We start from the raw sequence: 21,251 nt of genomic DNA on the forward strand, positions 1-21,251 counted from the left end.
TTTTTATTGCTGAAGAGTTGACATTTTTTTCTTCTGTGGTCTACTGTACAGACGTCAATTTACTTTTCTCTAAGTCTGAGGCTTTTAATGTTAAAATGCTTTTACATTTGACAAAAATACAACTTTTTATATTAAAAACAAACAAGCAAGCCCTGCCCAGATTACTTTCCATAAAAAGTAACTAAGTAACATAATTAGTTACTTTTTAGGGAGTAACTCAATATTGTAATGCATTACTTTTAAAAGTAACTTTCCCCAACACGGCTAAAACGGTTGCTGAAATGTGAGGGGTTTACTCACTTTTTGTGTGCTTAACTGAGCTTTTGCTGGATTTTAAACAAACAAACAAACAAAAAACAAAAAAAAAAAAACAGCCAAATGTATGCGAATATAAATGTTTATTAACACAAATATGTTTCCCTCTCCCAGCATTACAGCACAGACTGACACAAGTGCCGAAGATTGGCTTATTTGAGGACGCTCCTGTAGGCGAGTGAAGACAGATGTGGACAGCAGTGATCTGGCATCTGACAACACAACAACAACAAACCTGAATGAGACGCTTGCAGCAAGAGGGTGACCCTACAATGACCTTCATCACATTAATGGCTGCTAGACGGTTCAAGGTGACAATGATGCCTTGTGTGTCTGTATTCAATACCTGCACACCCAGTCTGGACAGATAACGGTTGCGCAGACCAAACGGAGTCAGAGGCTTGAGATGATCGCGATCGTTCACAGACGGCTGAGGGACATGCGAACGCTGAGCATCCCTGAGACACCAACACAAGTGCACTTCACACACTGACACACACACACAGGTAAAACTGTGCATTTGATTTTTTTATTATCATAATGAGCACCCAAAACCCCACAGGTTGACCAGAGTGAAATCAAACAAATAAAGAGTGTGAATGGAGATGAAGATGTGAGTCGGTGTCGGACAGAGAGAGGAGATCAATAGTGTTGGTTTAGCCGCATGTGCTGCACTGCAGCAGTCAGAATCAAACACCTGCTGGAGCTCTCATGTCCCAGCTTCAGACGCTCACACAGTTAAACTGAACATCTTTGTCCATGTGTATCAAAATACAAATTTCAAATATAGCATTACAAACTGAACAAAGAAAGCGTACATAGAGATGTATAGTACAGAATATACAGGCAAATACATTCACTTCAACATCTGATAAGAAACAAACATATTTACCTGCCTGTTCGTTCATATTCCACTGTATTTTAAAATGTAACATTTTCAAAATGCAACTGTGCAAAAAATGTAAAGACAAGTAAAAAATATGTTTAAAGGGTTTTGACGATGCATGTGCGCATGTAAAATCAATCTTGATCAATAGCTCTGTTCTGAATCAAACACTGAAAAGGATTTATATATAAAATCTTTAAGAAAAACTATTTGTGACCCTGGACCACAAAACCAGCCATAAGGGTCTTTTTTTGTTAAATTGAGATTTATGCATCATCTGAAAGCTGAATAAATAAGCTTTTTATTGATGTATGGTGTTTTGGGATTTGACAATGTTTGAAAATCTGGAATCTGAGACTGCCAAAAAAAAAAAAAAATCTGAATAATAAGAAAATCGCCTTTAAAGTTGTCCAAATTAAATTCTTTGCAATGCATATTACTAATAAAAAAATAAGTTTTGACACTGCAAAAGAAGCTTTTCTTAGTTGATTTTTTTTTGTCTTGTTTGTTTCCAGCCAAAATATTTAAAAATTCTTAAATCAAGAAGGATTTTCTAGATGAGTAAACATGGTCTTGTTTTCAAAAAAAGCTTTTGCTTAGAACAAGCAAAATAATCTGCCAATGGGGTAAGAAAAAATATCTTATTTCAAACAGAAAACAAGATAATTTTTTTATCCCATTGGCAGATTTTTCTGAAAACAAGACAATAATTTTTACTCGTCTAGAAAATCCTTCTTGATTTAAGAAATTTTTAGATATTTTGGCTGGAAACAAGACTAAAAATCTAAGTAAGAAAAGCATTTTTTTGCAGTGGATATATTTACTCTAGGAAATGTCCAAAATATCTTCATGGGACATGATCTTTACTTTATATCCTAATGATTTTTGGCAATAAAGAAAAAAATATAATTTTGACCAATGCAATGTATTTTTGGTTATTGCTAAAAATATTCCACTTAAGACTGGTTTTGTGCTCCAGGGTCACATTTAAAGACAACATGTAATTGTTTACATGCAATTCGCAATATTTCAGTAAAATGGTTTCTTTTCATAAGTGCAGTTAAAAAAAGTTGATTACATTTGATCTTTTTTATGTTTAATTCAATGTGTTGCTTAACTTTAGTAATTGTTTGTGAAATTTACCAGCAATTTCTGATTAATAACTTGTTACACCAATTTGTTTCAGTCTGGAAAATAGGTTGTAAATAGTCAATTTCATGTTTAGTTTTTTTTGTTTGTTTTTTTAAGGGGGAAAAAAATCATTCAAGTAAACCCCATTTTATTGTGCAAAACAAACTAGAAATAGTAAAAAAAAAACTGATTATAAAAACACTAATAGTAATAAAAAAACAAGCCAAAGTAAAACATGAGGCACTTATGAGTCCAGCTAAAATAATCTAAATCTGTGGAGTGACACGACCACACAGGAATACTCACCAATCAAGCGCTATGGTTGTTCATCGGTGACCACAGACAATATAGAAGTGCTTCATATCTACACAGCCATACATCTACATGATCTGTGGCTGATAAAATCCTTGTCACATGTAAAATTGTTCTTTATTTACTCTAAATGCACAGATAATGTACTCACCCCCTTGTCATCCAAGATGTTCATGTCTTTCTTTCTTCAGTCGTAAAGAAATTATGTTTTTTTCAGGAAAACATTTCAGGATTTCTCTCCATATAATGGACTACTATGGTGCCCCCAAGTTTGAACTTCCAAAATGCAGCTTCGTTTGAGGTTAAAAAGTATATAAATTGTATTATTTTTATTTTTTTTGAAAATGACCAATCGTTTTGCTAGATTAGACCCTTCTTCCTCGGCTGGGATCGTTTAGAGTCCTTTGAAGCTGCATTTTGGAAGTTCAAACTCAGGGCACCATAGAAGTCCACTATATGGAGTTAGTGGACTTACGACTGAAGAAAGAAAGACATGAACATCTTGGATGAGTACATCTGTATATCTGTAATTTTTTGTTCTGAAAGTGAACTACTCCTTTAAGTACTAAGAGGGATTTGAGTCAGGTTAATGCTCACATGTGTGAATGGACCCTAAATATTTCTGCTCATCTCAAATGTTGAAATGATCTTCTAGACTCAATAAACTCACTGATTTTTAGGATGTTTCCCTGAGTCAACAACTGAACGTTATATAATAATAAATGTGCGTTATATTACATCCCAAAATAAAAAAGGAGGAAAAAGATGTATTAAAGAGACAGTTCACTCATAAATTAAAATGTTGTCTTCAATTACTCACTCTTACAGGAGAAGTTCACTTCAGGACAAAAATTTTGAGATAATGTACTCACCCCCTTGTCAACCAAGATGTTCACGTCTTTCTTTCTTCAGTCGTTAAGAAATTATGCTTTTGAGGAAAACATTTCAGGATTTCTCTCCATATAGTGGACTTCTATGGTGACCCGAGTTTGAACTTCCAAAATGCAGTTTCAAAGAGCGTTGGAGGTTAAAAAGTTTATAAATTGTAATTAAAAACAAAAATAACCAATCATTTCATTAGATAAGATCGTCTGGGATCGTTTAGAGCCCTTTGAAGCTGCATTTAAACTGCATTTAGGAAGTTCAAACTCGGGGCTCCATAGAAGTCCACTATATGGAGAGAAATCCTGAAATGTTTTCCTCTAAAAACATAATTTCCTTACGACTGAAGAAAGAAAGACATGAAGATCTTGGATGACAAGGGGGTGACTACATTATCTGTACATTTTTGTTCTGGAAGTGAACTTCTCCTTAATTTACTCAAAACCTATATGAGTTTCTCTCCTTTGCTGAACACAAACAAATATTAATGTAAATATTCTGAAGAATGTGGGTAACCAAATAGTTTATGGTCCCCATTGACTTCCATAGTATTTGGTTGTGTTTGGTTGCTCACATTCTACAAAATATCTTCTTTTACTTTCAGAAGAGAAAAACTCCTAACAAGAGGGAAAGTGATTTTTTTTGGCTGAACCGTCCTTTTAAGAAAAAATATTTAAGAAGACATTATTGTGACATTATTTTCTTTATGATTACACACATTTAACCCATTACTACAATAATACTGTGATTAAAATGCTCTTATCCAGGGTCAATTTCATTGTTAAAATCACGTGAATTGAATTGGAGGTATTACATATTAATTAAATGTTAATAAAATATATTACAATGAGGTATAATTAAAATAGTAAACTATAAAATGTCATTTGTAATTTATTTTTATATCGCAGTATTTGGGGTTTAAATGTGTTTAACTGTAATGAAAATGATGTCAAGCTGATTTAAGCTCATCTGTAATGTCCTGATGCTATCTGTCTCTCGGTTCAGGACTCTAGAGCGTTCAGGGGTGACAGGAGAGGTGCTCAGTGAAGGATTGTGGGTAGTGTGAAGCACTCAGTGACGTGTGAGAGAAAGTGGTCAGTGCAGAAAGGCCCAAGGTGAAGGAGACGGGCGTCAGACGCGCTGCAGTGAAGAGCCTTCACCTAAAAACACAGCACATCAGACACGTGAACACCGCTCACAATAACCCACACAGAAACAGCAGTTCAGAGAACTCAACTAAGCCTAAGTTCCTCACAGACATCAGCTCTGAGTGTCATATGAAGCACACAAACAGACTTCATTTGCCTGAAACATGTTTGTGGATCTGTGTGGTAATACTGTGGTATTTTCAGTGTTTTAGAGGCGCTGTATGAGGGATGTGTGCGTTATATTGACTCACTCAGACTTGATTCGGCTGGCTCGAGTTGAGGCCGACAGATTCAGATCTCCCTCTGAAAACAGAAATGAAGGAAATGTAAGTGAAGTGAAGGCTCATCACAGGATGAGATTATCTGTAGTGGACGCTGATGTTACCTTTGTAATAATCATAGAGATACAGCAACACCACACCCAGCAGAGCCACTGAAACAAACACATGACAATAATCAGTCGCGTCACAAGAGTGTGAATCGTGAAATCTCATCTTACACTGCAGAAAATGTTTTTCTTACTTAGATTTTTTGTCTGGATTTCAGCCAAAATATCTAAAAATTCTTAAATCAAGAAGGATTTTCTAGACGAGTACAAATTATTTTTTTATTTTCACAAAAAACAAGTCAAAATGAAGTGCGTTTTTGCTTCGATCAAGCAAAACAATCTTCCATTGGGGTAAGCAAAAATATCTTATTTCAAACAGAAAACAAGATTATTTTTCTTACCCCATTGGCAGATTGTTTTATTAAGGAAAAAACGCACTTTATTTTTTCGGAAAACAAGAAAATAATTTGTACTCGTCTAGAAAATCCTTCTTGATTTAAGAATTTTCAGATATTTTGGCTGGAAACAGGACAAAATTTTTTTTTTTTTTTTTTTGCAGTGTAGTCTTTATCTTGAGACCAAAATGCTTAATAGTCACATTTTAGTCATTTGAGTCTTGCATTGTTTTAGTCGACGAAAAGTCATCGCATTTTTGTCAACTTTGAGTCATTACTCATTATTAAACTACAGTTTCCAACATTTATTTTGGTAGCTCTTTTCTATGTAGTCTTCAAACTAAAATAATCATTAATTCTTCTCTCTTTAGCCAAAATCAATCAAGCTCATGATCAGTTTGAATCAAGGAGTGGATTTGGGAAAACTTGAATAAATTATGAAAATTTCATTTTTGGTGAACTATTCTTTTAACAGTAGTGAAAAAGGAGCTTACTATATTATATTATTATAACTCAAAATTATAGCTGTTCATATATATATCATTTTTAAAAAAGCAGCCCAATAAGACAAATACAATAGAGATACAAATTAGAGACACAGTAGGTTTAGTCAACATGTATACGTTAATTTAACATCTTTTGTTGATTAACATTAATGACACAGATAGGTATTTAATTACAGTGTTTCCCCTAGGTTTCCAGCTCTGGGGGGAGGCGGGGGGTGGGGTGGCCAACATTACTTTTTTTCCCGGTACTTTAGCCTACTTTGTGTGAAAAAATACGTCCAAAACTCTCTATTTTAGCATTTTGAACAATAGGGCTCTACATTCTTTTGCTTTTTTTTTTTGAGAAATTCTTATGTGTTTAAATTTTTTCTGATGATCAAATGAAAGCATAAACATTTATTTATTTTTAATCAAATGAAAAATAAACCCTTTTAATTTTTGGCAAACAAACAGAGGTTTACTGTTAAAATCAATACATGGAAGAAAAATTATATTCAGTTTAAAACGTTTAAATAATAATTGTAGTATTTTTTACTACAATTAAGTGGTTAATCTTGTTGTAATATTTATTTTTTATCTTATATATTGTTTTATGTAAATTATTTAAATAGGAATATATAAACACCTACATTATACTGTACAAAAGTAATACAAGACTAATATTGTTCTGTTTCATGTTAAACCGTACTTTTATTTTGACAGGTTGCTGTGAAGTTTCTGTGTGTACAGTATGATATGATGCAAGTTTTCTCAAATGAAACGGTAAAAGTGACACTCACAGCAGTTTTGGAGATTGAGTTTATCTGTTCGTATGAGATGCAAATGCAATTAGCGTGAGCGTCACGCGTGCTTCAGTATGAGTGTAGTTAAAAAAAAAAACGCGTCTCCACCATTCATACATACAGAGGCAAACGGATTCATATTAAAACATTCTTTTGCATTTCAGTTTTCACAGACACTAGTCCATATCACGATTTGAATTAAGTGACAGATCAACTGTTGATTTATTAATCCAAAAATCGACGAATTCCGTGGCACTCCGCGCTATAGTAAATTTGTTTTTTATGAATGGAGTCCGCGATCCAGTCTGTGTTTTCGCGGAGGAGACATTGTAGAGGCGCGACCATGTAGAGACAGAAATTACATGCCTTCGTGTAAATAAGATAAATAACATAAGCAATTTAGTTTGTTTAATAAAAGAACAATGTATAGACCTGTTCTATAGAAAAGAAAACCTTAAATGACCCCTAAGATAATGGTGATTAGGAATGCTGCCCCTTTAAGACGAAAGGCATGTGTGTAATACTGATGCACTTTTAGTTTTCACCCACCTGTTTACGTTCACTTAAGCCATAACTGACTGTATTTACGTGAGATACTCAACACAGTAGACATTTGGACTACTGTGTGTGTATTTGAGCACTGAGAACTGATCGAGCGCTGTCTGAGAACTGAAGAATTGTAGCGTGTGCGCAAGAGAGAACATTCTGGTGTATGGAAGGCCAAAAGGGCCAAAAAAGCCTGTGTTTTTGGCCCTTTTGGCCTTCCATACACCAGAATGTTCTCTCTTGCGCACACGCTACAATTCTTCAGTTCTTTTGGCGACACATATTTCCCACATTAAATGTTGTTTACATGTGAAATAAGTGTAATTAACGCATTGTTGACGTGTTATAATTCATGTGTTTAATTCATATCCATCCACTGCGGCTGTCATACTGAGACTAGATATTAGGGCTGGGCAATTTGGCTTAGAATCAAAATCTCGATTAATTGAACATTTTAACCCGATTACGATTAATGAACGATTATTTTATTTATTAATAAAATTATATTTAATTATATTTATATAATATTTATTTTTTTGCCCTCATAGTTCACTGACAAGTTTTGTACAGTAAATATGCTCACATATTACAAGCGAGAGATTTTTGGATGAAGGGTGCATTACTTGATTTTAAAATAATTGAAGGAAACACACTATCTACGATCTATGATTATTAATTGAACATCAGTGTTGAACAACTGAAATTAAAGCAAGCATTACTTAAAACGAAAAGTCACATTTTTCTTAAATTAGTGAAAATAAATAACTTGCACTATTGGAAACAAAATAAATAATTTTCAATGTTTTTCATATTAAAAGTAGAAAATAAGCAATATCTCCTCTAAATAAAATTACCCTTGTATATCCTGTAAATACTTTTTACTGTATAAATACTGTTTAAGCTCTCCATCGACATGTCGGCGGAATAACGGAACGGAGCGCTTGTGTTTTTTAAAGGGAAAGTAATTGAAATAATCTTCCTGGAAAAATTTTAACGATTATAGGTTCTGAATGTCGATTTCGATTATTTTTCGATTAATCGCCCAGCCCTACTAGATATGCAGACGCCCCTTATACAACAGCAATCTAATGACAGGGACGCACATTTTGAAAGACAACGGTTAAACATTTGGACTACTGTGTGTGTATTTGAGCACTGAGCATTAAGAAATTATCGCACGCTGTATGAAAACTGAAGAAGTGGAGCGTGTGCACAAGAGAGAGAACGCTTCTGGTATATGGAAGGCCAAAAGGGCCAAAAACACATGCAAATTTTAATGTGTTAAATGCTTGTATTTCACACTTTAAATGTTGTTTATGCACGAAATATGCATATTTAACACGTTGTTGACGTTAAAATTCATGTGTTTTTAACACTGTCTCAAATTAACACTGTTTTACAGGAAGCTGATTCAGATTTAAATGCAGCTCAGTAGTGGATATATCTTTCTGGGGTCACAGTTTTGTGCAGCTATTTGTGTGTTCATACTCACTGCACAAGCAGGCGATGAAGAAGACCTCAAGGAACAGGTATCCTTTATTGTCTAAGATGCTTCCTGCAGCCATGGACATGAGGGCCAGACCCAGGTTCTGTATGGACTGCATACTGTACAAAACATCAGAGAATCATTACTGGACCAAAACATCTGCAGCAGCATCAGGAGAATGTCTGGATGAGACTTACAATCCGTATGCGGTTCCCAGCTGATGCTCTGGCACCACAAACGCCACCATGGGCCAGAGAGCACAGGCCAGCAGAGAATACGACAAACCTAACAGACACTGACACACAAAACACACCCTTAATGACCCAAGGAGCCATTAGAAAACATATGCCGATTGAGGTCAAAAGTTTACAAAAGAGAGTCTGCAAAATGTTGATTATTTTACTAAAATAAGAGGGATCATACAAAATGCACGTTGTTGTTTATTTATTACTGACCTGAATAAAATATTACACATAAAAGATGTTTACATATAGTTTTTAAAAGTTTACAAATTCTTGATTCATAATACTGTGTTGTTCTCTGAATGATCCACAGCTGTGTTTTTTTGTTTAGTGATAGTTGTTCATGAGTCCCTTGTTTGTCCTGAACAGTTAAACTGCTGTTCTTCAGAAAAATCCTTCAGCTCCCACAAATTCTTTGTTTTTTCAGCTTTTTGTGTATTTGAACCCCATAAGCAACTATTACAGAAGGTTCAAACACTCACTGATGCTCCAGAAGAAAACACAATGCAGTGAGAGCCGGGGGGTGAAAACTTTTAGAATTTGAAGATCAAATTTAACTTTTTTAGCCTTTAATTTTGACTTTAAGTATCTTCTGTAGCTTCTGAAGGGCAGTACTAAATGAAAACAATGTATGATATTTAGACTAAATAAGAAAAATGTACAAATCTTCATTCTGTTCTAAAGTTTTCACCCCCGGGTCTTAATGCATGTTTTTTCCTTCTGGAGCATCAGTGAGTGTTTGAACCTTCTGTAATAGTTGCATATGAGTCCCTCAGTTGTCCTCAGTGTGAAAACATGCATCTCAAAATCATACAGTCAGTGTTGGAAAGGGTTCAAATACACAAAAATGCTGGAAAACCAAAGAATTTGTGAAGAACAGCAGGCAGTTTAACTGTTCAGGACAAACAAGGGACTCATGAACAACTATCACTAAACAAAAAAACACAGCTGTGGATCATTCAGAGAACAACACAGTATTAAGAATCAAGGCAATGTAAACTTTTTATAAATTATTTTCTCTGGTGGACTATATGTAAACACTTATTATGTGAAATATCTTAAATAAACAATAACATGCATTTTGTATGAGCCCTCTTATTTTGTTTAAAAAATTTTAGAAGATTTAGAAGATTCTGCAAAGTGTGTGTAAACTTTTGACCAAGACTATAGCTCTCACGGCTATTTGATACAGTGATAAGACACTTGTATGTGTGATATTGTGAATATAGTGACTCCGCCCTTTATTTACTGTAACACATGCTCTCATAGCTGATTGGAGGAGAGTTTGGCGGTTACCATGGCGATCCAGGGGTTCCAGAAGGTGAAGGCCAGCATCATGTGAGAGATGAGTGTGGTGGAGACGGCCACCAGAACCCACAAGATGTTCCTGCCGGTCCTATCAACCAGAAACCCCAGCAGAGGAGACGCTGGAGCTGAGATGATGTACACAACACTACAACAAATACAGAGACAAAACTACTCAAGTAACAGTCAAATCAATGACTATTGAAATTTTTTGTTTCTAGGGTCAGTAAGCCGTTTAAACATTTTCTAAAAGTCTCTTCTGCAAAAAAACATTAATTTTGTGAAATATTATAATTTAAAACAGCTGTTTTCTATGTGAATATATATTTTTAAATGCAATTTATTTCTGTGATCAAAGCTGAATTTTCAGCATCATGACTCCAGTCTTCAGTGTCACATGATCCTCCAGAAGTCATTCTAATATACTGATTTCCTGCTCAAGAAACATTTCTGATTATTAGCAATGTTGAGAACAGTTGTGCTGCCCAATATTTTTGTGGAAACTTTGTGGAAAGTATACATTATTGATTCTAACAATTGAAATATTATTGTAATTGAGTGTTCAAATGCACAATCCTATGCCTGTTATGCATCCTGTCAGGTCGCGTAAAGGCCTAGTTGTTATTGATTAGGTCATAAAATATTTATGCAAAAGAACAAATCTTTCGGTACATGTCAAGTTGTATTGTGTGCAGGTCTGTTTTTATCAAAACCAAAAACACAATCCAGGGTTTCTGCAGGATTTTTAAACTTTTAAGACCCTTTTTAAGACCTGCACAGACAAAATTAATACCATATGAGTGGATTAGGGCAATGTCTACAGTACCATATTAAACTGTAAATGGTGCTCCTAAATTATTTTTTTTGAGCTCCTAAATTTTTAAAGTTAAGAGCACCAGTGCTACCAGGTAAAAAAGTTAATTTCAAGCCCTGTTGACATTCCTGTTGTATGTACACTATGTATAACAATTATTATTGCTATTATAGAGTTGTTCTGGGGCAGCCTGTGGGACCTAGTTTGAGAAGCGCTGTTGCACAGATTTATTATTTAGAAATCCCTCCTGAATGTTTGCAGTGTTTGTGGCTGCTGGTTCACTTGTGTGTTGTGTGTTTGTGTTTGTGTTTGTGTTTGTACCTGTTGATAGCTCTGGCCTGGACAGTAGTGAAGGCGAACTTCTCGATGAAGAAAACTCTGTGGAGAAATGCGAACATGATTTAAACTCATCTTACTACTTCATATTCACTGTCAGTGTTGGGGGTAATGCATTACAAGTTACACAAGTTACATTATAATATTACTTTTTCCAAGTAACTAGTAAAGTAATGCATTACTTTTTAATTGACAAGAAAATATCTGAGTTACTTTTTCAGTTACTTTCCCCCATTTATTGACTAAAAGCTCTCCTGTCCTCATGTTGAGAGAAATTGTGAGTAAGATGTTACTTTAGTTCTAGAATAAATGTGAACATGCATTAATTCATCTCACTCACTAAAAAAACAGATACAGTGTTCTTCAAAATGAATAAAAACAGTCAAATTCAACACAAACCTGCAATAATTAAATATGTTAAATAATACAAATATCCTTTATGTATTTAATCCCATTTTATTAACCGATGTCTTTGTTGCCGACCTTCGATGATCAATTCATCCATACTAATAAGCACAAATTACTCAAGATAATCATTTGTTTTCCTTCTTTATTGCTGTAGAGTTAACATTTGTTCTTCTGCGGTCTACTGTACAGACGTCAATTTACTTTTCTCTAAGCCTGAGGCTTTTGCTGTGAAAAGGCTTTTACATTTGACAAAAATACAACTTTTTATATTAAAAACAAACAAGCAAACCCTACCCAGATTGAAAAAGTAACGCAAAAGTAACGTAACGCATTGCTTTCCATAAAGAGCTAAACTAAGTAACGTAATTAGTCACTTTTTTAAGGGAGTACCTCAATATTGTAATGCATTACTTTTAAAAGTAACACTGTTCACTGTAAATGATGTGCAGATGATCTCTCTTCTGTGTCAAGTATTATACCATTTCAAACTTTTTACAGTTGATTTCTGATATGAACAGGACAGAAACTCACTGGCCCAGTCCAATGAACGGGAAGATGGCCACGTAATACGCCACACAGATGATGAAGATCATCCAGAGAGAGAAGGGAAAGTCCTTGACGTCCTTCAGCTTGATGACTTCCCCTACATCACACACACAGACACACACTTCTGTAAAACAGCGTTTGACAGGACAGATTCTCCTGATTGTCATGAACGTCTGCTCTAAATCATCTCACCGGTTTTGCCCTGCTCCTTGTGAAGGATCTTCTCAGCTCTTCTGTCCAGGAAGCCCAGAATCAGAGCACATATGAGGGAGAACAGACACGTGGACGCCGCTGAAAAACACCAAATCTAAATGTGTGCTGGCATGTTTGACACTGATTGTATGATAAGTATCGCTGGAGTATGTCAAAGCATGTTTCAGATGATTAAAAACTCTGTAACTTATATTTAGGAACAGAAAAAGGGTAATGTGTTTCAGCACGCAGACCTTCACCACAGTTAAAACACGCTTGTCTGACATTAATCCTGAAATATGAGCTGCTGCACCACACAGGAAAAGAAACACTTAGTGATTTAGTTCACAAAAGACTTAGAAAGACAGAACAAGGCAAGCAGAAGCAGAAGTGAAACACGAGGCAGTAAGAGCAACTGAGAGACTAAGCATTTCTCTAGTCTTCTGATCACTGTATAAAGATTACCCATCAGGCCATAGACTCTCAACTCACAAACAACAGTTTCTAGCTTGTACAAACCTCGGCAACAATTATTATATCACTACACTACAGGATGTTCACCGAAATGTTTTACTTTATAACAAATAAACCAATCAGAGATATGACACAAAACTATTTTTGTTTACTTGTTTAACCCTGGTTATGTGAAACACACCTCAAACAAGTGACATTAAAATAGTTGGATTATGGAAAATAATTTTTCCATATCAAATAGAGGAAAAAATATGGAATCAGCTTATAATTTGTATTTCGGAAACAAATACCTAAACATATCTAAAATGCGAATTAATCAGCAGTTAAAAGAGGGTACTTACAGACCTTAATGAGCTAATTGTAAGGAAACACGTCTCCAAAAGAAAGCTCTCAGTTGAAATGATGAAAAGGATTATAAAACCCCTTCAAGATGGAAATCCATCATGGAGAGAAGAACTGAGAAGAACTGGATCCAAGTTGGAAGTGGTTTCTAAAATTTGGTGTAAGTATAAGCAAAAATGGAAAGCAGTGTTGTTTTTGACAACCATCTTAGATTTAGTCTTAGTCTTAGTCTTTTGGACTAAAATGCTTCTTAGTTTTAGTCAAATTTTAGTCACTTCTGTATGTGATAGTTTTAGTCCAATTTTAGTCGACGAAAAGTCAAAAAGGTTTTAGTCTAGTTTTAGTCAAAAAAAGGGAAAAAAGTAGTCTTTTAACAAATTAATGTAGGTCAGTAAGTATTTTGCTGTTGGGTAGTGTCACTTATAAGTTCTGAAAATAGCAGATCTATAGTTCAACACAATGTGAGCTTCCGGATCGACTATTTTCACCAATAATTACAATAATGAAGGAATGTTTTAGAACATAAAAGACAAACAAGGATGGAATGCTAAAACGGCTTGCCATACTAGTATAGCAAAGAGTATTTAATGCTAAAACGGCTTGCAATACTAGTATAGCAAAGAGTATTTAATGCTAAAACAGCTTGCCATAGCGGCAGATACTTTTTAAGTTTTAATTGGCATGCACAATAAGCGGAAATGTCATGCATTTTAAACGTCTGACGGACCACCCACTAACATTTTCGTCTATTCTCGTCTCGTCAACGAAAACTCACACACGTCTCGTCATGTTTTAGTCATCAACGAGCCATTTTTATCTCGTCATCGCCTCGTTATCGTCATGAAAAAAAGTGGCATCAACGAAATGATTTTGTCATCGTCATCGTTGACGAAAACAACACTGATGGAAAGATTAAAAATGAAAACATACAGGCAGATCAAGGAAGACATCGAAGTGTCAAGATAGAAAACTCAAAGCAATTTGCCTTGAAAATAGAAAATGCACAATGAAGACAAGTGGGCAGAAACAGGAGTCGATGTGTGTGACAACACATGAATGAAATGAGATTTACATACAGAAAGGCCAAATGAAAACCAGCATTAACACCAAAGAACACCAAATTAGAGTGGGCTAAAGAGAAGAAGTCCTGGATTGTGGATGATTAGACGAAAGTGATATTCAGTGATGAATCACAAATCTGCAATGGACAAAGAGATGATGCTGGAACTTTTGTCAGGTGCTGTTCTAATGAAATGTATAAAGATGACTGCCTGAAGAAAACAATCATATTTCCCAACTCATTTCTAATATGGGGTTGCTGTCGGGTAAAAGACCAGAGGAAATGGCAATCCTGACCTCAACAGTCGATTCCCAGGTTTACACTGAAACTCAGGACACTTTTCTCATTCCATCAGTAGAAAAGAAGTTTGGGGATGATGTTAGTTTGATAATGCACCTTGCCACAGAGCAAAGAGTGTTAAAGCTTTTCTTCAGGAAAGGCACATCAACTCAATGCCATGGCCAGCACACAGTCCAGATCTCAATCTGATTGAAAATGTAAGCTGGAAATTGAAAAATCTTGCAAAGCTGATCTGTCAACCGCTATTCAAGAAAGTTGGAACCAGCTTAACAAAGAATATTGTTTTTCAATAGTGAAATGCATGCCCTAAGTAATTCAGGCCATCATAAATGTCAGAAGAGGAGCTACAAAATACTAATTGCGTTTTTTGGTTGATGATTCCATAATGTTTTCCTCAACATTGAATGATTCCATAATGTTTTCCCCATACTTGATATGGAAAATAATTTTCTATGAATTAAAAGAGATCAATCTCATTTGTTTGAGGTTAACATGTTAAATTAATAAACTAAATTGTTTTGTCATAAATGTGATTTGTTTATTTGCTATGAAGTAAAAAAAAAATGGCTAAACATCATTTAAGTTTGGAGATTCCATGATAATTGCCAGGGGTTGTAACTAGTGAAATGGTCATTATATTTCTAACGTCTGACATTTGTGAGAGTTTGTAAAGAGGCTCTCACCGATCATGAGTGTTATCCCGAGTGTGGTGTGTCCCGTTGAGCCAACCATCGCCTGAATACGGCCGTAAACCCAACCGATGACGTTCATGTTGACCGTGCTGCCCTGAACACAGACAGAACATTTACTTTCTAAAGTCATTTTTAAAGAGTTCACAACAAATGAGCATGCAATAATTAAGCACTACTAAAGATTTGTCTAAGATTCTGTCTCTTACATCTTCAAACATCTTTCATTTCAATGGAAATTTCACCACCAGCCTTTTACCATGAGTGTAGAAATGGCTGTTTGTCACAAATATGCACTATTGTTCAAAAGATCATTTTGGAAATTATCTTTGGGTCACAGGGGTTCTACAGTGAATCTGACTGCATTGAACGTGTCAAGTCAACGTGTGAAATTCAGATCATCCGCGTCTCTTACCACTCTGGCCATGCTGAGCTGCAAGCCGAACACCAGGTTGAGCTCTTTTCCTTTGAACCAGTTGACCGCATACGTGTTCTGAGCCACCGCCAGCGACTCTCCGCCGATACTGAACAGATCGAGCAGATCATGCATGTTTACACACAGTCAGAAAAATATAAAAGGCTTTTAAATCAGCAGACGCCGCTCACCCAAACACAAAACGCCCCAGATTCATCAGCCAGAAGTGATTGGCCAGAGCTCCAGCAGCAAATATGATCTGCAAAACAAGCGTACAGTCAGAACTCACGGTCATAAACACGTCTGAAAACACACATGGAGGATTAAACGTCCATTAAACATCAGTCAAACACACTTCAAAGAAGCCTTCAAGCAGTGAAACTGCTGGGGTGTCATGGAGGGTTGATATGAAGCAAAAGTAATCACCAAAAAAAAATTATAATTGCAATTTTTAATCTCACAATTCTGAATTTTGACTTTTTTCTTAGAATTACACGTTTAGGTCTCACAATTGCAAGTTGTAAACTCGTAACTGCATGTTTGCATCTTGCAATTCTCAATGCCAGAAATCAGGATTTTTTTTTTTTTTCTCTCTCTCTAAATCTTGCAATTGTTCTTTGGTTTCTGCCGTTGAACCCGTTTAATCCCAAATTTTCCACAGACATGAAAATATCCAAATCATGTGCCATTAGAAATAATCAGTAATTCTTTTTTAAATTTTTTTGGGGAAAAGTGTGTGAAAAATTGTTTTATAGTCTGTTACAATTGTGATCAGTGGGATAATGTGTGTACCAAATTAACATATTTCTCCAGTCACAATATGGTTATATATCTTAGCCCAGCTATTTTCAACTGTTTGATCACATTATATGCAAAAAACCTTATACAACATTGAAAGGAATACTGAGATAAAAAAATAAAATAAAATAATAATAATACATATATATATATATATATATATATATAATCAAAGTATTTCAAAACTGTTACTTTATTCTAACATATATCATCAAATTGTTATATTAGTGCTGCCAGTATTGCAACATCAATATTGTAACTTATTTGTAACATTTGAACTATTGATTTAGTGCAATATTTTGTCATTGCAACATTTGAGTGCAATATTCACTAACAACTGCATTGGATTTCTATTGTAAACCTAAGTTCTCTGTTATCCCACCGATCACTATTGTGACCATCAACATGTTTACTCCTCCTATGACCACACTCAACAAAACTGAATATATGTCAATTCATATATTAATACTAGACACCTTAGAGATAATGTGCATTAAAAAATTTGTCATATCTTTATGTTACCATACTTTACTAGCCTTATGTTTTGGAGCTTTTTCATATTTTCGCATATGAATTATTGTTTAACTACTTGGTCTCAGGCCAACCACTCCGCCTTGCTCCCAATACAGACTTTATATAAACAAACGTTAACATTTTTTGATAAGAAACCACGTCACTTTCATCATTGTAAAATTTTATCAAAATATAATCTGTTGAGTTGGGAAAATTTGGTTAAGTTTTCAAACGGCTGTTTAGCTTATAAAATTCTCAATGGCCTGGGCCCACCACCTCTTAGTGAGTTTCTGAGTTTAAGATCAGAAAACAGTCGTCTCACTAGAGGAACATTTAGAAGGGACTGTGTTATTAATTTCAGAAAAACTGCTTTTAGTCAGTCTGCCTTCTCGATTAAAGCCTCGAAAGAATGGAATGACATCCCAACGTCAATTAGAGAATTAAATAGTTAGAATGAATTTTGTTCTTCTTTTAAATCTTGGCTTTTTAGTATGCAAATATGTCAACATTAATTTTTTTGTGTTGTTTTTGGAAATTGTAGGGTTTGTTGTATTATGTTATATTTTGTTATGTTTGATTAAATTGTTGTATTTGCATTGTATTTTTAGGTTGCCTGTTGTACATCTGGCCTAGGACTGCAGATGAAAATTAGCCTTTTGGCTAACTCTGGCATATTTTGACTTGTCATGTTAATATGCATTGTCCTTGTAATAATAAACTAAACTTATAAACTTTGATGCAACCATCATCGTCAATTTGCACTAACCATTTGAAACTGCACATATTTTGATTGAGACCCTTTATTTTTTCCAAATTTGCAGGAAGTGTACTAAAACCACACTAAAATCAGTCAGTAAATTGTTTAGAGCTTTTAAAATGATCAACTTTTATACGGTCACAACTGTGACCACTGGGATTAAATAGGTTAAAAAAGGTCATTTTTTTTTATTTTAAAGGTAATGATTTTTTATCTCTTAATTCTGACTTTTTTCTTAGAATTGAGTTTATGTCTTGCAACTGCACATTGCACTTCATTGCATAATAAAGTTTATGTAATTCACACCATTTTTCTCAGAGCTCTGAGTGTACTTTTAGCAATTCTGTTTTTTTATTTTGCCATGAAATAAAAAAATAATTAATTGAACTTTTTTCTTTCATTTTTACTGTTGCAATAGTTAGTTTATAAATGTTTATCAAAATATAAAAGAGGTATTTGCAGCTGTGGTCAGAAACAAGCATCCACAGCACTGAAACAGATCTTTCTAGTACACATATTACATTATTAAATGTGTGCAATAACCTACCTGTCCTAGTAACACAAACAATGAGAAGATGATCGTCCCCAGCCTAGAAAGAACGAAAGAACTGGTGATGATTGTCAGCTAGGTAAACACTCTTTACTAAATCAAACACATGCTGTAAAGGATTTAAAGCAGTGGAAGCGCATTATACTAAACAAACATCCTCCACTATTCACTGGATTGATCAGAGTAGAGAGCAGCAGTACAGTCTTATATGAACCTGTTCTTAATTTCTTTGCTCAAATGTGATTTTTGAGTGTGTTGAACTGGACCAACCTGATGCCAAACACTCTGTCCAACAGGAAGCCCCCCAGGAAACACAGGAATACATTGGGCCATGAATACCACGCATACAGCTGCATGAACGAGGCTGTGTTCAGACCCATATCCTGCAACACAGAGACACACAGTGTGATGAAATCAAACATATCCAGATCGGCTCATGGCCATGGTGAATGAATTGCATTTAAACACACTCCACAATGACTTTTCAACTTAAAGATGATGCATCAGTCCCTCTAGAGCAACCTGAAATTAACGTAACAGGAAACAGCATTCATGACTCTCAAAAAAAGACCAGAAACATGAATTAAGGGGAAACACAGAAGGTGTTTCATAAAGTGTTTTTTCAGACTGGTGGAAAGAAAACACCTAAAAGACACTGTTAAGTCTTTCTTTTATAGCACTTTATCTATTTGTGTCAATAGATTTCAATTACAATACATATTTTTAAAGTCCAGGAGTTTTTTCTCCTACACTGAGCCATAAATCTCCACTTCAGTAGCACTTACACACACCACACTTTACATTTGTATTCCTGTCTATATCCTGAAGGGTTTTACAGAGGGATTTGTTCATATAGATTTTGCTTGATTATATACAACATTTTACTCCCTCAAAAATGGTAAAAAAATAAAATAAAATTTAATCCCCTCCGTAAAAAACATTTGACTCTAATGTCAAAAAAATTAATTATAAAAGAATTTTGAAACTGACTTCATCCAGTGTTTAGATTTTTGTACTAGAAATGTATGCAAACTAGTGTATATTTCATTATATAATGGCTCATTTGCATATTTAAACCTAACATTTTAGAAAACTTGTAATACAAAGTTTGCAATTATCAACGTAATAAATCAGCTGGGTAAGTAAGGCCATAAGTATTTATGTTTTACCCTATTCACCTGCAGAGTCTTGCCTTAAGAAAATAAACAGTAGATTTTATGCTGACTTTAAGTGTCTTGAACAGGAACACAACAGAGTGCTGTGGGAATATGCCTAAAACTCAGAAATGGATTGCCATTGTGGTCTAGTTTGTTTACAGCCTATGTTCAGCTGTTTACTGACGATTGTTTTCATGCTTTTTTCAATTAAATAAGTAGATTGTTTCTTTTTTTTTGCAATCATGAGTTACATCTCACAATTCAGATTTTATATATATATATATATATATATATATATATATATATATATATATATATATATATATAGTATATATATATTGGAAACAAGCTGGTTGGAAACAGGCTTCCAACAAGATGCAAATATGCAGTTATGAGTTTACATCTTGAGACCCAAACTTGTAATTCTAAGAAAAAAGTCAAAATTGTAAGAAAAAACATCAGAATTATGAGGGTAAAAGTTGCAATTACCAATAATCAAGCATCAGTATTACTTTTGCCTCATGCTCAATATCTTAAATAAGCGTGTTATAATAGGACAATATTTAGCCGAGATACAATTTGAACTAATTTGTACTATGTTCTGATATATTTAAGGTAGGAAATTTACAAAATAATTTAATGGAATATGATCTTTACTTAATATCCTAATGATTTTGGCATAAAGGAAAAATCGAGAAGTGATACGGGTATACATTGTAAGGGTCAAAATGATTGATTTTTTTTTTTTTTAATGTGAAAAATCATTAGGATATTAAGTAAAGATCATGTTCCATGAAGATATTTTCTAAATGTCCAACCTAAATATATCAGAACGTAGTAAAAATTAGTAATATGCATTGCTAAGAACTTCATTTGGATAACATTAAAGGTGATTTTCTCACTAATTTGATTTTTTTGCACCCTCACAATGCAGATTTCCAAATATTTGTATCTCAGCCAAATATTGTCCTGTTATAACAAGCTTATTTATTTATTGAAAATAAACCCTTATGACTGGTTTTGTGGTCCAGGGCTACAAATATCGAAAACCATAAAATCAGTTGTTTTGTACAAGAAATAAAGGACCAATTAGGCTATACTGTCTACAGACAGTAACACTAACATGATGTGTACCTGTATGACTTGAGTCTGGAGAGCTGCGGGGTTGTCATAACAAAAGTAGCTGCCTAAAAAATACAGAAAACAAAATAAAGAGAGAAGAGAGAAAACAGAAAGAGTACAATGGTAAGTTAACACGGTAAGTTTCACTTTCATATGAAATCTGACACCACTGCGCCCAAAACATATTAAAACCACTGAACTCTTTTATTTACACTGTGATGGGAACATAATGCTACAGGAATATTTACATTCTGTCGTGTGAATATAACGCTGTATGGATATCTCTGGATCATTCCGATGCTGTAAGTTCAGACAGTGATTGTGTTGGTCTTGTGATTCAAGAGGAAGGTTGTGTCTTACCGAAGCCCAGGAAGCACATAAAGATCAGGACCAGGATCCGGTGCAGCAGGTGAGTCGGGTCACACAGCGGGCTCATGTGCCGCGACACATCTTCTTCATTATCTTCATCTTCATCTTCATCTATCAGACCCTGATGTTCATCTCGACCTGCCAT

General features: G+C 34.6%; 1 protein-coding gene across 2 annotated transcripts; it reads right to left on the reverse strand.

The window, feature by feature from the left end:
* Window positions 1-379: 379 nt before the first annotated feature.
* On the reverse strand, window positions 380-21,251 carry mfsd1 (major facilitator superfamily domain containing 1). Of its 2 annotated transcripts, XM_073817464.1 has the most exons (17): window positions 21,098-21,251; window positions 20,750-20,802; window positions 18,729-18,841; window positions 18,456-18,498; window positions 16,032-16,099; window positions 15,841-15,949; window positions 15,420-15,522; window positions 12,561-12,659; window positions 12,354-12,465; window positions 11,400-11,456; window positions 10,256-10,412; window positions 8,915-9,012; window positions 8,724-8,836; window positions 5,060-5,107; window positions 4,926-4,977; window positions 662-773; window positions 380-527 (listed from the first exon to the last, which is right to left on the reverse strand). In XM_073817464.1, the coding sequence occupies exons 1-17, from the start codon at window positions 21,249-21,251 to the stop codon at window positions 468-470; spliced, it is 1,551 nt and encodes a 516-aa protein (XP_073673565.1). In that variant the 3' UTR covers window positions 380-467. The 2 variants fall into 2 exon arrangements, with proteins under 2 accessions (XP_073673565.1, XP_073673564.1); XM_073817463.1 differs by lacking the exons at window positions 380-527; window positions 662-773 and adding an exon at window positions 4,205-4,686.

Source organism: Garra rufa, chromosome 14 (genome assembly GCF_049309525.1).
Source record: "Garra rufa chromosome 14, GarRuf1.0, whole genome shotgun sequence".
Classification (NCBI taxonomy): domain Eukaryota; kingdom Metazoa; phylum Chordata; class Actinopteri; order Cypriniformes; family Cyprinidae; genus Garra; species Garra rufa.

What these genes read in the sequence shown, in the direction of transcription:
- mfsd1 (XM_073817464.1), bottom strand. Translation starts at nt 21,251, where the DNA reads ATGGCAGGTCGAGATGAACATCAGGGTCTGATAGATGAAGATGAAGAT. An exon ending in TATGTGCTTCCTGGGCTTCG is followed by an intron (nt 20,803 to 21,097) that starts GTAAGACACAAC and finishes TGTATTTTTTAG; the next exon opens with GCAGCTACTTTTGTTATGAC. An exon ending in TGTTTGTGTTACTAGGACAG is followed by an intron (nt 16,100 to 18,455) that starts GTAGGTTATTGC and finishes CTTGTTTTGCAG; the next exon opens with ATCATATTTGCTGCTGGAGC.